The 15,001-nt window shown below is 46.9% G+C and overlaps 1 protein-coding gene across 1 annotated transcript in view; it reads left to right on the top strand.

Annotated features, from left to right (window-relative positions):
- NCKAP1L (NCK associated protein 1 like) overlaps positions 1–15,001 on the top strand; it is a gene marked incomplete at its 5' end in the record, with an annotated part of 45,629 nt that overhangs the window by 23,386 nt on the left and 7,242 nt on the right. Inside the window, 11 exons of the mRNA XM_082636455.1 lie at positions 35–180; positions 489–620; positions 4,149–4,367; positions 5,870–6,000; positions 8,378–8,475; positions 8,608–8,701; positions 8,853–8,935; positions 9,231–9,311; positions 12,908–13,001; positions 13,910–14,026; positions 14,360–14,469. Of these exons, the coding sequence (XP_082492581.1) occupies positions 35–180; positions 489–620; positions 4,149–4,367; positions 5,870–6,000; positions 8,378–8,475; positions 8,608–8,701; positions 8,853–8,935; positions 9,231–9,311; positions 12,908–13,001; positions 13,910–14,026; positions 14,360–14,469 (1,305 nt within the window). The remainder of the gene's footprint in view (positions 1–34; positions 181–488; positions 621–4,148; positions 4,368–5,869; positions 6,001–8,377; positions 8,476–8,607; positions 8,702–8,852; positions 8,936–9,230; positions 9,312–12,907; positions 13,002–13,909; positions 14,027–14,359; positions 14,470–15,001) is intronic.

Consider the following 15,001-nt stretch of genomic DNA (forward strand, 5'->3'; position numbering starts at 1 on the left):
TCATTTCTCCATTCACTTGTGTTTGTTTCTAAAGCTTCTACCTAAGCACTGTGCCACTACCATCAGCAAGGCCAAAAACAAGAAAACTATGAAGCAGAGGCAGACTCCGAGAAAAGGAGAGCCTGAGAGGGACAAACCAGGAGCTGAGAGTCACCGGAAGAACCGCAGCATTGTCACCAAGTGAGGACCTAGGCCTTAGAGGGCCAACAGGGCACTACCTCAAAGAAGGGAGAACAGGAAAGAGGGAAGGTGATGCAGCAAAAGAGTGTGGAAGTGGTGGTGGGGAATGACAGATATGGAAAAGCTCTTAAATATGAATTTTCTACTTTGCCTTTGAAGTCGCCATCAATGTGTACTCTTCTAGGCTGAGTTTTTCCAGAAGATGAAAGGGGTCTGAGGGTCATGGGCCTGACAGATCCTCCCCAGATACTAGCAGGCAGTGCCAGACCTGTAATGGAGGCTCATTTTACTTTCTCAATTTTACTCAGCATGGACAAGCTACACCTAAACTTGACAGAATTGGCACTGACAATGAATCATGTACACAGCTTCTGTGTATTTGAACACACCATCTTCCCTTCTGAGTATCTCAGCAGCCATCTGGAGGCCAGACTCAACAGGTATCACTCTTTTGTTGTCTTCTGTTTGCTTAGTATGGTAGTTCTCAAAGTTGGGTTCCATTAGATCCATCTTGGTGGTCATTCTGATGCAGTCATTCTGGCATAGGTCCCAAGCATCTCTATTAAAAATAAATAAATGAGGGCTTCCCTGGTGGCACAGTGGTTGAGAGTCCGCCTGCCGATGCAGGAGACACGGGTTCGTGCCCCCGTCCGGGAAGATCCCACATGCCGCGGAACGGCTAGGCCCGTGAGCCATGGCCGCTGAGCCTGTGCATCCAGAGCCTGTGCTCTGCAACGGGAGAGGCCACAACAGTGAGACGCCCGCGTACCACAAAAAATAAATAAATAAATAAATAAATGAAAAGAACCCAGACTTCCATGGTGGCACAGTTGTTAAGAATCCTCCTGCCAATGCAGGGGACATGGGTTTGATCCCTGGTCTAGGAAGATCCCACATGCAGTGGAGCAAATAAGCCCATGTGCCACAACTACTGAGCCTGTGCTCTAGAGCCTGCGAGCCACAACTACTGAGCCCACGTGCACAACTACTGAAGCCCATGTGCCTAGAGCCCGTGCTCTGCAACAAGAGAAGCCACCACAATGAGAAACCCGTGCACTGCAACGAAGAGTAGCCCCTACTCGCTGCAACTAGAGAAAGCCCACGCGCAGTAACAAAGACCCAATGCAGCCAAAAACAAACAAACAAACAAACAAATAAAAGAACCCCAAACCTTTATAGGTTTCTTTTTTTTTTAAGATTTATTTTATTATTTATTTATTTGTTTGTTTTATTTTTGGCTGCATCGGGTCTTAGTTGCAGCATGCTGGATCTTCGCTGAGGCATGTGGGATCTTTCGTTGCAGCACTTGAGCTTCTCTCTAGTTGTGGCGTGTGGGTTTTCTCTCTCTAGTTGTGGCGTGCAGGCTCCAGGGCACGTGGACTCCGTAGATGTGGCGTACGGGTTCCAGAGTGCGTGGACTCTGTAGTTTGTGGCACACGGGTTCTCTAGTTGAGGCGCTTGAGCTTAGTAGTTTTGGTGCACGGGCTTAGTTGCCCCACGACATGTGGGATCTTAGTTCCCTGACCAGGAATCAATCCCATGTCCCTGAATTGTAAGGCGGATTCTTTACCACTGGACCACCAGGGAAGTCCCTCTATAGGTGGTTTTGATGAACAACCAGAACTTGTCATCACTGGTTTAGTAGGATGAGTGGGGCCTTTGCAGTCAGCAGATCTGTGTTGATGCTGTTAGCTAAGACATCAGAGCAGGTTATCTAACTTGTTTGAGCCTTAATTTCCTACCCTATAGAGTAAGGATAATGATATTTACCTTATAATGAGAATTACCTGTAATTGAGAATTGGTAGAGAATTAAAGATAATAATGAGTGACATATATAGGCCTCAACAAAATAAATTCCCTTCCTTCCATTTTGCCTCTCATTCTTTCGCTCCCTGAAGCTGCAGGAACATTCCTTACATTCAAATTGGGCACTATAGTAGGCAAATTAGGGGAGTGAGGGGAAAAATTTTTTATGAATAATCTCCTAGTCTTCTGTGTTTCATTTTGCAATACGTAGTATATTTACTCATTTACTTAACAAGTATTTATTGAACATCTATTGTGTGTCATCAGTGTTCTCGAAGCTGTTAATACAGCAGTATACAAAAGAAATAAAGATTCCTGGCCACATAAAGCTTACCTTCTAGTGGGAGAGGCAAGAAAAATAAGAACATAGCATATATGATAGATTAGGAAATAAGTGCTAAGCAGAAAGTTAAAGCAGGAAAAGGAGATGGGAAGTGTGTAGTGGTGGTGGTGGTGAAATTTTACATAGGGTGGCCAGGGAAGGCCTGCTTGAGAAAGTGACAGTTGAGTGAACTCCTGAAGGAATTGAGGAAGCCAAGTGGGTGACTATCTGGGGAAAGGACATTCTGGGCGGAGGAAACAGCAAGTGCAAAGGCTCTGAGGTGGGAACATGCCTGGTATGTTCAGGGAAGAAGGAGGAGACCAGTATGAGCCAGGGGGAGACTGGTAGGACGTGAGGTCAGAGAGGCTGGAGGAGTGGCAGACTGACGGTTCAGCTGGCTCTATGCCATCGTAAGGATTTTGGCTTTGATTCTGAGTGAGACGGGGAGCCTAGGCAGGGTTTGACCAGAGCAGGAACATGATTTCACTCAACATTTCAGTAGGTTCACTCTGTCTGCACTAGGGGGGCCAAGGACAGGAGTAGGTAGAACAGTTAGGAGTCTGTGCCTTGACTGTAGGAGATGCAGGCTAATTTTTCAATTAGTTTTTGCTTGGGTGACAGTAAAATTAGTTTGTTTTCATTCCGTACACTTTAGCTATATGGAAGGAAGTGTCTCAGGTGCATATAAAATGTCAAGAAGATGACAATTTGATAATCATCCATGCGTAAACCTTCAGAAGCTGGCAATGGTTTCTAGGCCCTGGAGCAGCATGTCCCTGGCATCATTGTTCCTAAAGCCTGGAAGTTGGCCTAATGGAAGTTGGCCTAAAGGTTTGGCCTCAATGAAAACTCTAAAATAGATTAGGCTTGCCTCCCGTCTGTCCCTTCCGTAGTATTTTTCCTCAAGTGGTACCTTTTCTCTTTTCCTTTTCATCTGGGGAGTAGGCCCTCCTGTTCCCTTCCCCTCCCCTGCCATAAAGTTTTCCAAAAACACAGAACAAACAAAAAACTCCCAAACATCTGTGGCTTTAGGGAGAACCTGATGGACTCTTTCATACTGATGTGCAGATGACTGACAAAAGCTTGTATTGGCAAAGTCTAATGTTCCTCTTTCCCCTACTGTTTACATTTTAACAAGGAAGAAAGCCTCAGGCAGGGGACTGACTCTAATTGTGGATTCTCAGGTTCCTGGGGAAGGTATTTTGGAAGGGGCTGGGAGTCCAGTGAGGAGGGGTGTTCCTGGTGTGCCCCTAAAATAGTACAGTGTGGACAGTTATTCTACCTTCTCTAAGGTTGGCTATAGATGTGTGCCAGCCAAGTGTACTCTCTCTCCACCTGGCATCCCGTGGCCACTTGGGATTGCACTGCACTTCTAAAGATTTCTGGGTGTGATTTTCCATTTCTGACAGTCATTGGAACTAATTCTTTCCGAGGAGAAAAGACAAATGCTGGCCCTGAGAGTGCAGGAGGTTGTAAGCAAGCACGTACAGTTAGATGGCAATTGGGAGCCCAGGTCTTTTACCACCTGATTTAATTTCTCCAGAGGAGGCAGAAGAGCATGGTGATTGAGAATCAAATGTTATTGGATTCAGGTCCCAGCTTTGCCACTTGCTAGCTGTGTGGTCTTCACAGATGGCAAGTGGCTTAATATCTGTGTCTCAGTTTCTTCATCCATAAAATGGGGATAATAATTGTACCTACCTTATTGGGTTGCTGTGAGATTTACATGAGATAATGCATGTAGTTAAATCATAGTACAGCACCCAGAACACAGTTTAAATGTGATAACTGTTACTATGTTTGTCATTATGATTGTGATTATGGTTTTTCTCACCTAGAGCCATTGTGTGGCTGGCTGGCTACAATGCCACAACCCAGGAGATCGCCAGGCCTTCTGAGCTCTTGGTAGGAGTCAAAGCATACATCAGTTTCATAAAGTCACTGGCCCAGTTTTTGGGTGCAGATGTGTCCAGAGTCATCCGCAATGCCCTCCTGCAGCAGACGCAGCCACTGGACTCGTGTGGGGAACAGACAATCACCACTCTCTACACAAATTGGTCAGTGTTGCTTATCCTCTCTCACTGCCTTACTTCTTTGTTAGCACTTTTTCCTTTATGCAGTAGGACCTCGGGACCAGGCATTTTAGCTCCTAGGGTCATAGACCCCCAAACAGAAGCTTGTTTCTGCCCGAGGACTGGAGCTGTAAGCTGGGGCAAACTCAGATCCCCTCTGTCCACCATGAGGTCTCTTTCTAAGCTTCCATGTAACATCGATTGATCTACTCTGTAACAATTTGGCCCTTTTCCTCTTAATCTGCCGTTCTTAACCTTCCTTTTCTGGATTCTTACTGTTTTCATTTCAAATGATCTCTCTTCCTCTTTCTGAAGTTCTCTTGTTTCTCTCTTTGTCCAGTGTCTCACACCATCTGTCTCACACCATCTCTCTGGAGCACTGTCTCCTTACCTCCCGACATGACCATGTCGTGTCTAGTAGATTGTTCTTCATAGCGAAAGGAGCCTCCTCCCCAAGACTGGAGGAGGCAGGGGTCAGCAGTATTTCCTTTGAGGGTTAAGGATGGGGAGAGGAGCTGGATTCCTACCTCCCTAAGCCACTGGGTGGCGTTCTTAATCCAGTATCAGCTCGGCAGGAGCCCGGCTGCAAAGAACCCCCTGAGGAGGGGGAAAGACTGAGACAAGGTTTACAATAAAATGCCAACAGGGGCCTGGCAGGTAAGGTGAATGGGTGTTGTGGGCTAGGTGGCGACTTTGGATAGTTGGAGAGGGCATGCCCCTCTGAAAGGCGGTGGCCACCACTTAGCCCCATCTGATCCCTGCCCCACTAAATCCTTATTTTAATGTAAAATCTCTCAGTTTCAAAAATTTGACAACTGATTCAAATTAAAAGGAAAAAACCTCACGTTTGAGTGCTGGTTTTGACCTACCCGTGGTTAGCTTGGGACTTCTGTAAGACCTAGGCCCGGAGCTAGTGCCTGGGTGAGTGGCAGGCATTGCCACACCCTCTGCTGACACTGGCTGGAGGCCTTCTCAGCTTGCCCAGAGGTCAGGAGGGCATATTTGGAGACTGGATGACAGGTGTTCACTGGACCTCTCTCCGTCCAGGAGGTTTGACTTGAGACCTGCTTCCAGGGTCCTAGGCCCTTAGTCCAACACTCTCATTGGAGAGGTTGAGGCTAAGTTTATTTCAGATGAGCCCAATTAGTAGGAATTTTTGTCTTGTCAGCTTAGGCTTGTCTCACCTGACAGAGGAAGGCCAAGGGTGAGGGGCGTGCAGTAGCTGGAAAAGGTGGTAGGGCGTGCACACCATTACGTCTGACAGCGCAGCCAAATGCCCTGCAGATTAGAGGCAAAGCAGAACCACGCTACTGCCAGTTGTTTTTGAGCCAACAGCTTGGGGTGTTAATTAGAGTGTTGTACTGTCTTCTTTGAGTCTCTTCTCCCCACCCCAGCCTTTGGTGGAGTTTCTCTTCCTGAGCCCAGTGGTGGTGGTAGGGAGAAAGGATTGAACACTAATCTTCTGTGCTTTCTTGCCAACCTTGTAGGTACCTAGAAAGTCTGCTTAGACAGGCGAGCAGTGGGACCATTATCCTCTCACCAGCCATGCAGGCCTTCCTCAGCCTCCCCAGAGAAGGGGAGCAGAACTTCAGCGCAGAGGAGTTCTCTGACATCTCTGGTGAGCCCAGAGCCTGGTCTCCTGTCAGGGAGCCGAACCTTTCCCCTCAATACGATATCTTAACCTATGGATCCCATCTAAATTCTCCTACCTTCCCAGAGGCTCATTCTGTACTCTCCTAGATCTCTGCTAGATTCTACCTTAGGGACAGTAAAAAGAGATTTCAAGTGAGGCCCAGAATTGAGGAGTGGCTTGGGGGTTGAAGGTGGAGAGGGAAGATGAGGGGAGTTAGGAGCTAGGCAGGGGCACTCAAGTCACTGAAAGGATTTATTCTTCGAAGGGTAGTAAATGGTTATTTTCCATTTCCACAAAGAGTAAAGAGTAGGACATATAATGAGGGGTAAAGGATAAATGTAAGGAGGACATTCTGATGTTTGGAATTATTAAACAGTGGTCTGACATCATGGCATCTTCTTCCTGAGGGATAAGTTTTAGAGCCTTAGCTAGTGCTTGGATTGCTGCTGTTTAATAATGATGATGAGCTAATGGACGACATTTAGTGTGGGCTTGGTTCTAAATGTTCACATGTATTTAACTCCTTTACTCCTCACAGCAGCCTTGAGGTAGGTACTCTTATTACCCCCATTATACAGATGAGGACACTGCCACACAGAGAGGTTAAGGAGCTTGATTAAGGTCATACATCATTCATAGATGGTAAAACTGGGATTTCAACTCAAGGCAGTCAAATCCCAGAACCTGGGTGCTTAGTCACTATGTCACGCTGCTCCCCAGTGTATAGAAGTGCTTTTGTGTCTCAAGGCAGGCAGATGAGGAGTGTGTCGTGGATGAGTTGGGAAGTTATTCTCTCTTTAAAGGGGGCTTGAAGCCATGCAGATCCTTTTTAATAGATTTGTTTTACTGACTGACTGATTCATGAACTATCCCACTGCTTCCTCCTTCCTCTCACCTCCGTGTAAGTCATGGACCCCGCACGGTATCTGAGACAGGTAGGAGATGTTTCAATGACCCTGCCCTCTCCATTCTTCCCCTTCCTTGGGGGGTGTTATGAAAGTCAGAGTATACAGTTCTGTTTTCCAGCTCTGCCTTCTTCTTACCCTCATACTGTCTCCATCAGTGAGCTGACCCTACCCTTTACCTGCTGGAGGCTTCAGATGTCCCCTTCTTATCAATTCCTCCCACAGACTGTAGGCAGCATCTAAAATCAGCTTTAGGTCTCTCTGACAACTGAGGAGCAGCAGGAGGTAATGCTGATTCCCCCTTCTACCACCCCCACCCCAATTTCCCTGGGTTACCATGGTGATGGGGCAATGCTGCTGCAAAAACAGATAGGTGGATAGAGAAGGATGCCCTAGGGTTACTAGCCTAGAGAGGACTAGAGTAAGGAGAGTTGGCAGATCCAAATCAGTAGATCAGTGTGTCTTCTCTCCAGAGAAGGCAGTTCAGCCTCTCTGCCTCTCTGTCAGCCATTTTAGAATTATCGAAGTTGACCAGTTAGGAAATCCTTTTCTAGTTCTCAGCTCAGTTGTTCCTATTGTAAATAGGTGACTAAAAATGTTTAGTATTTATTCCACATGAGGCTCTGTGTCGGCTGCTGTGACCAGTTCCACTTCCTTTGTCAATGGCAGAGGTGGAGGTCCACTGGTCCTGCCTTTAAACACTTGAGTGTGGAGCCTTGCTTTCCTTTTCCCTCTGAACTCTTGTTAACTATATTAAACTCACCTTTCCTCTACTGGTCTCTTGTTACTTCTGGTCTTTATGGTTTTCTTTGCTGGGACCGCCCATAACCAAAGATCATAGCTGGAGCTCTTCCCTGTCTGAATTTGTCACTAGTGTTTCTAACATGGGATCTCCTCACCCAGGTTTTATTTAATTCACAAAGGGCCAGAAGCAGGTTGGGTAGGGAGGGATAAGGTAATGGGGCAGACTTGAGGGAAGAAGAATTTAAGGGAAAAGACAACGGGGAGTCTGGGGATGTGTACTGATTATGCTGTCATATCAACTCTGTGAGGTATTCAGAGTGGATGTTAATTTCTTCATTTTACAGAGAAGTGAACTGAGGCTCAGAGAGGGGCTTAACATCTGATAAAGCTAGTGCAGCTAGTCCAGCAAGAGTAAAGCCCAGGTGCCATGTAAAGGGACTGGGAAAGTCTAGATTCTTATAGGAATGAAAAGTGAATAGTTATCATTTGTGGTACGTCTTGGTGTGGGTACCAGTGGGGAGAGGGTAAATTGTCCCACAGGCAGGCCAGACCTGTCACCTGAATACAGGATTTCAGGCTACGTTTGCTCTCCAACTTCCCACTTCCTTTCCTTGCTGAAAAGCACTTAAGGTGTTCACGTTACCCTATAGCTATTGTGCAAATGCACCAGTGTTCTCTGAGTCCCACCTGGGACCTCTGTGACTCTATTCCAGAGTTGCGGGCTTTGGCTGAACTCCTGGGCCCCTATGGCATGAAGTTCCTGAGTGAAAACCTGATGTGGCATGTGACCTCTCAGATTGTGGAGCTGAAGGTACTGTGGAAGCAAGCCCCCGGGAAGAAGGTCCAGCCCTCGGGGGAAGAAGGGTAGGAGTAGGAGACTGGGGGGGAGATGTACCATGGGTCTCATCTTTTCGTGCTTAATGGCTCTGTGTCCTGGCTGCAGAAGCTGGTGGTGGAAAACATGGATGTACTTGTTCAGATCAGATCCAACTTTAGCAAGGCAGACTTGATGGCTTCTCTGCTTCCCCAGCTGATGGGTGAGCACGTCTCCTAAAGGGAGAAGGAACTGTGGGAAAAGCATTGTGGATGATGGGTTTTTGGGGCTCTGGGGCCTAGGCTGGGTCTGAAGAAGCAAAGCCATGGCCATTCTCCTGAGTTCTCTTCTTGAACGTTCTTCTTTCTCCTCAGGGGCTGATAATGTGCTGAAGCGTATGACCATCATTGGAGTTATCCTCAGTTTTAGGGCCATGGCCCAAGAGGGACTTCGGGAGGTGAGCTGGGGGAGAGGGGGCTGCCACAGGATAAAGCCTTGGGTAGGGCTTGTGTGAGAAGTTGTGGAAAGGGTTGGTGAGCATTGAGGAGAACGGAGCTTAATTCGGTAGAGGTCCTGGAAGTTCTTTGAGGCTAGATGAGCTGAAGAAACGTAGACACATGAGGAGAGAAGTGGCATGGGAAGCTGGCTAAATTCTTATCTAAGCTGAGGGCTTGTTTTTGATTCTTTGTTTCCACCTGTTTGAAGGCACCGGCCACTGTCCCTTGGACTCATTTGTACTCTCTTTCCTCCAGGTTTTCTCCTCCCACTGCCCATTTCTTATGGGTCCCATTGAGTGCCTGAAGGAGTCTGTCACCCCAGACACAGATATCAAGGTATGGGAGAGTGCAAAGTGGAATCTAATTAGGAGATTTTTGTTGTTGAAAATGGATGGAGCTAGGATCTTGTAAGGGAGAGAGGGCTCTGAAGAATACTGCAGGGAGAAGAGCCAGAAGTTGAATAGAAACACGTTGGGGGAGATTTTTGTGGAGGGAGGGGCGTTGGTCAGACGAGGGGGTGCACAGCTGGGGAACCCTGGGGAGATCCTGCGGGGGGCTAGGGAAATGTTACTGGAGGGAGAGGAGTAAGGTCTAGGATAGTTTCTACAGCTTTTCTCCTAAGATGTGCAAATTAGATACCCAACTATATGCAGACAAGTCCCCTCTTTAGTCAGGAGCCTGGGTACTTTTTGTAAAATTTGTTTCTTCCGTTCCTACCCACCCTGCCTGCCCTCAGATTTTCCTTTCTTTTTCTGGCCTTTTCTTCCTCCTAGTTGTGAAACTTTCTGGTTCCTCTGTGTGTGTGTCACCTGCCTTGGGCCTCATTTCCTCTAGAGATGGGGAAAGGCGGAGGGGACTCTGTAAGCACCCAAGTTAAACATCCATTCCCCCTCCCCCACCTCACTTCAACTTGCCTTTTGAATCACCTAGAACAAACAAGTATGTTTTGCAGGAAATACAGCTGAAGGCTGGGAACAAGGGCCTTCAAATGCACAGGGCAGGGCACTTCTCTTATAATTGATTCCGTTAATGGAGGGAGGTCTGTGAGAAGAGGAAACTGGTTAACAGGAAGCAGAAAAAAAAAGAAAACTTAGAGAAAAAAACTTCCTTTACCTTGAGGTCAAAAGAGTTGTGAACATTTCCTCTCTCTCTGCCTGAAATCAGATGATGAGGGTCAAGGGGTCACGGGCCCTGAGGGGGTGACGTTTCACTGGGCTGGCTGCTCCTTCAGGCCAGGTCTTTGGTGTCACGGTGAGCCTGGGGTTCAGGCAGCTGTTGGTGGTGGGGCTGAACGCTCTGGCCTGTCAGGAGTGTGTCTAGCTGGCATCTCCCAGGCAGCTCCGAGCTTTAGGCTCTGCCTGCCTGGGAGAATAAGCAGGTCAGGTGGCGCGGGGGATGACCTGTCCGTCAGAGATTCTGTTACTGCCTCAGAGGGGTGAGAAGATTAGGAGAAGAGAACAGAAGCTCCTTCAATGATCACTTTCTTCCTCCAGAAAACCACAGGTCATGGACCAGGGCCCTGATCTCCTAGGTCATGGGTGCCATGAGCAGGGTTATTTAGTTAGTAGGGAATTTAAATAAAGGGCAGAGCAGAATGTGGCTGAGGTGAACTTTCTGTGTCCAGCAACACAGGCAGTGTGTTTATTGTTATGTCTGTGGGGTTCTTTGCATAAGATACTCTACTTAGTTATCTACTGTTGAAACAGTTATCCTTGTTCTCTCAGAACATTTTCAAGTCTTTTTTTTTTTTAACCTCAAAAGGGGTCTGAGTACTTTGTGGATGGGTGTTTGGGGCTACATCCTGGGAACCTGATTCTAAGTACAGTGAGGGATTCAGGAATCAATCAATCAATATTAACCAAATGCCTTCTATGTGCTTAGCATTGTGCTAAAGCCTAGAGAGGATAAAAGAAATGCAGAGTTCCTGGCTTTGAGAGAAAGGAAGTAGAGCGAAAGGGATAATGGTTATTAGTGTCTTAGTGACTCTGTGAGTCACTAGGGTAGATGCTTTACAAATGTGGTCTAATTTAATCTTCACAGCAACTCTGTGAGGTAGGTATCATTATCCCACTTTTGCAGATGAGAAAGTGGAGGCTCGAAGAAGTTAAGTGACTTTTAGCCAAGGTCACACATTTAGTAAGTGGTGGTGCTAGGATTTGAACCCAGATATTCTCACTCCAAAGCCTTTTTCTCCCCTCTCTATGCCATGAGGTTAAAAAAAAAAATTGTAATCTAGTTGATGAGATAAGCCATACGTCTCACCTCCAATCTGAAAAGAAAACTGATGATACCAGGTGCTGTGTGTGATCACTGCGAAGTAAGTGGTGCCAGGTTAAGGAGAGAGAGATGAGCTTGGGCTGAAGTCAACAGGGTGGGCTCCATAGAGAACATGAGATTTGAGTTAGGCCTCAAGGGTGGGTGTCACTTAGATATAAGTAGAGGAGAGGTAAATAGGAAAAGCTCTAGACGTTTTTCCTTCCTATGTAGGGAAAACCCCAGTTCTTTCCTGCGTGTTTCTTTCCTGCGTGTCTTTTTTCCTCTCACACAGAACACTTCACTTCTGACACTTCTGGTCACCAAATGTGTGGAGGGTTTTCCCCACACCAATTCTCTGTGACACCAGTTGGGTGTCCTGAAACTTAATTCTGACACTATCTACCTGGAGATAGTGTCAGATCACACAGGCTAAGGGTTCACTCCCACAAGTCTGCACCTACTCCCCACTTCAGAAGCCAGTTGCAAACCTGAGTTGTCACCTGTGCTTCTGACCAACAGGCTGTAGGTCAGAGGTTCCAATATCCCCCTCCTTATTTTCCATTAATTTGCTAGAGTGGCTCACAGAACTCGGGGAAACACATCTACCAGTTTATTAAAGGATGTGATAAAGGATGTAAGATAAACAGCCAGATGGAGAGATACACGGGGCGAAGTCTGGGAGGATCCTGAGGGCAGGAACTTCTGTCTCCATGGAGTTGGGCTGCATCACCCTCCTGGTCCGTGGATGTGTTCTCAACCTGGAGGCTCTCTGAACCCCATACTGTTGGGATTTTATGGAGGCTTCTTCACGTAGGCATGATCAATTATTAACTCTATTTCCAGGCCCGCTCCCCTCTCTGGAGAAGGGGGGGTGTGGTGCGGCTGAAAATTCCCAGCTTCCAACCAAGCTTGGTCTTTCTGGTGACCAGCCGCCATCCGGGAGCTGTTCGGGAGCACGCCCAGAGTTGCCGCATAAGAACAAAAAAATGCTCCTAGTGTTTTGTTTGTTTGTTTTTTTAGTATGCGGGCCTCTCACTGCTGTGGCCTCTCCCGTTGTGGAGCACAGGCTCCGGACGCGCAGGCTCAGCGGCCGTGGCTCACGGGCCCAGCCGCTCCGCGGCATGTGGGATCTTCCCAGACCGGGGCACGAACCTGTGTCCCCTGCATCGGCAGGCAGACTCTCAACCACTGCGCCACCAGGGAAGCCCTCCTAGTGTTTTTATCACTTAGGAAATTATAAGGGTTTTAGGAGCCCTGTGTCAGGAACCAGGGGCAGGGACCAATATATATATTTTCCATCATCTCTCAAGAAGAAAGGACACTCTAGAAGAGGGAAGCACATGAACCGAAGCATGCAAGTAAGAAAGTAAGTTGTAGCTTGGAGACAGTGAATAAATTACCCTGGCTGCATTGATTGTAGGAAGCATTTGAGGAAATAAGGTTGAAAAAATAAACTTGTACTGTGGAGAATCTGAATGCCAAGCTAAAGCGCTGAATTTTTTTTTTTTCCTCTTTCCTCTGTAGGTTAGGGAGATCTTTGAAAGGAATACCCAGAAAAGATGATAGTACACCAAAAGTTTAAAATCTGTGATCCAGGAGTCTTGACTGCCTGTAGCTTCTGTCAAGCCCTTCTCTCCAGGGGATACCCTCCAGAATGTTGTTTTCTTCTCTACCAGGTGACCCTGAGTGTCTTTGAGCTAGCCTCTGCTGCAGGGGTGGGCTGTGACATTGACCCAGCTCTGGTGGCTGCCATTGCCAATCTGAAAACTGGTAAGATTGGGGAAAGGGGGCAACGGAGGGCTTGGGCCCTATTTTGGGGTGGAAAAATGTCAGTCTCAAAGAAGCCTTTATTTAGGATTGGGAATTCAGAGGTTATACACTGGGAGCTAAGGAAAGACTTAAAGCATAGTCTCTAATCCCCAGAAAATACTTCCACAGGCAATTTAGATTTCTAGTCAGGTTCTAATCAGTTGATCTGTCAATCAGCTAAAAAGTATTAAGTGAGAGTCTGGTACTCAGCAAGTGCTCAAAGGAACTTACAACCTGGTTGGGGAAATAAGAGTAATGCAAATGAAACGATGAGCGAACAATACACAGTAGACGTGAATTCGTATTAAGTTGTGTGGTATAGCATCCAATTTCCCCAGAACGATCTTGTGCTCTCCCCTCCCCTGTAATCACCTTGGCACCATGCACTTCCTCCCCTGGACTCACACTTGCCTCTTATATTTCCATGACACATTTCCTCGGATTAGCACATTCATACTTGTACACACTCAGAATAGGAAGGAATCAGGGGGTGGTGGTAAGCCCTTTTGAAATTGCCAGACTGGCTCTCCCTCTTCTCTCTCGGTTTTGGTGAGACTCTTTCCTCTCCTTCCTGCCTCTGTACCCCATCAGGTAGCTGACAGAGTGCCCTCAAACTGCGTGTCAGCAGAGCCCTTTGCCAAGAGCTGTGCTCAGTCACCAGGGGAAGCCTCCAGGACTCAGGCCTCTCACTATCAGTGGAGGCTAGTACTGTCCCCTGCAGCAGGAGTGACTTGCCTATAGTGCTCTACAGATTATTTTCACAGATAGTTTCTCATGTGATCCTCCTAGTAATTCTGCGAAGTAGGACCCCCTGGAAGAAAACTCCTGTTTGCTGACCTTACTCTCTTTTCCTTTTTCCTTCTTTCCAGATACGTCATCCCCTGAGGAAGAATATAAGGTGGCCTGCCTGCTCTTGATCTTTCTTGCCGTTTCCCTCCCCCTCCTTGCCATGGACCCAGCTTCCTTCTATAGCATTGAGAAGGATGGTAAGTAAGGAGTAGGTTTGAGGGACCAGTGCCGTTTAGGTTAGTGTCCTGGGGTCGGGAGATGAGATGGAGACATTTATCTGGAAAACACAGACTTCTGACTCAGATGTAAAGTTTGGTTTCAAAAAGCACTCGAGAATGAACTATTCCTAAAATTCAATTCCAGTGAAATTTCATAGGAATATCCTTCTCCTAATCCTCAAATGCCTTCCAGTCCTTTTGGTGTCAAATAGGGATGGCCCAGCCTGAAAAAATGAGAAGTTACTAGCTGGGGTCGCCTGGGGTGGCTCACTTTCCTTTCTTTTCTCTCCCTCTCTGTCAATAATAACCTAGGTTACAGCAACAATATTCACTGCTTGACCAAAGCCATCATCCAGGTGGCTGCTGCCCTCTTCACCCTCTACAACAAGAACATTGAAACTCACCTCAAGGAATTTCTGGTGGTGAGTGGGTATAGGTTATAAGGAATGGACGATTGCAAAGTCTGGTGGGAATTGGTTTGACTTAAATCCATAGACAGTTATTGTGGAGCAGGCCTCGGAGCCTAACCTCCCATCCTATTCATTAAGTAGTGAGAGGCCACTTTGTGAAAGGCAGGGGTTTCTTCTAGATTCTCTAACAGCTGGTGTTTCAGCCTCTGCCCAAATACTTGGAAGGAGCATTGGACTAAGAGTTAGCAAATCTGAGTTCTAGTTTTGTATCTGCCACTAAGCAGTTGTGTGATCTCTGAAGACCCAAACTTTTGGGGCCTCAGTTTTCCCATTTATTGACTAGAAAGATTAAACGGAATCCATGATTCACTACCTGGTGTGCATTACATTATCCTGAGGAATTTGTTAAAATACATATTTCTGATCCTTACACCAGACCTACTGAATTATAATATTCTAGGGTGAGTCCAGGCCTCTGTTTTTAACAAGGTCTCCAGGAGACCAGATGCACAGTGAAGTTGGAGAGACACTGAGTTTTATAATC

This window comes from Mesoplodon mirus (genome assembly GCF_964341445.2).
Source record: "Mesoplodon mirus genome assembly, chromosome: 11".
In the NCBI taxonomy this organism is placed as follows: domain Eukaryota; kingdom Metazoa; phylum Chordata; class Mammalia; order Artiodactyla; family Ziphiidae; genus Mesoplodon; species Mesoplodon mirus.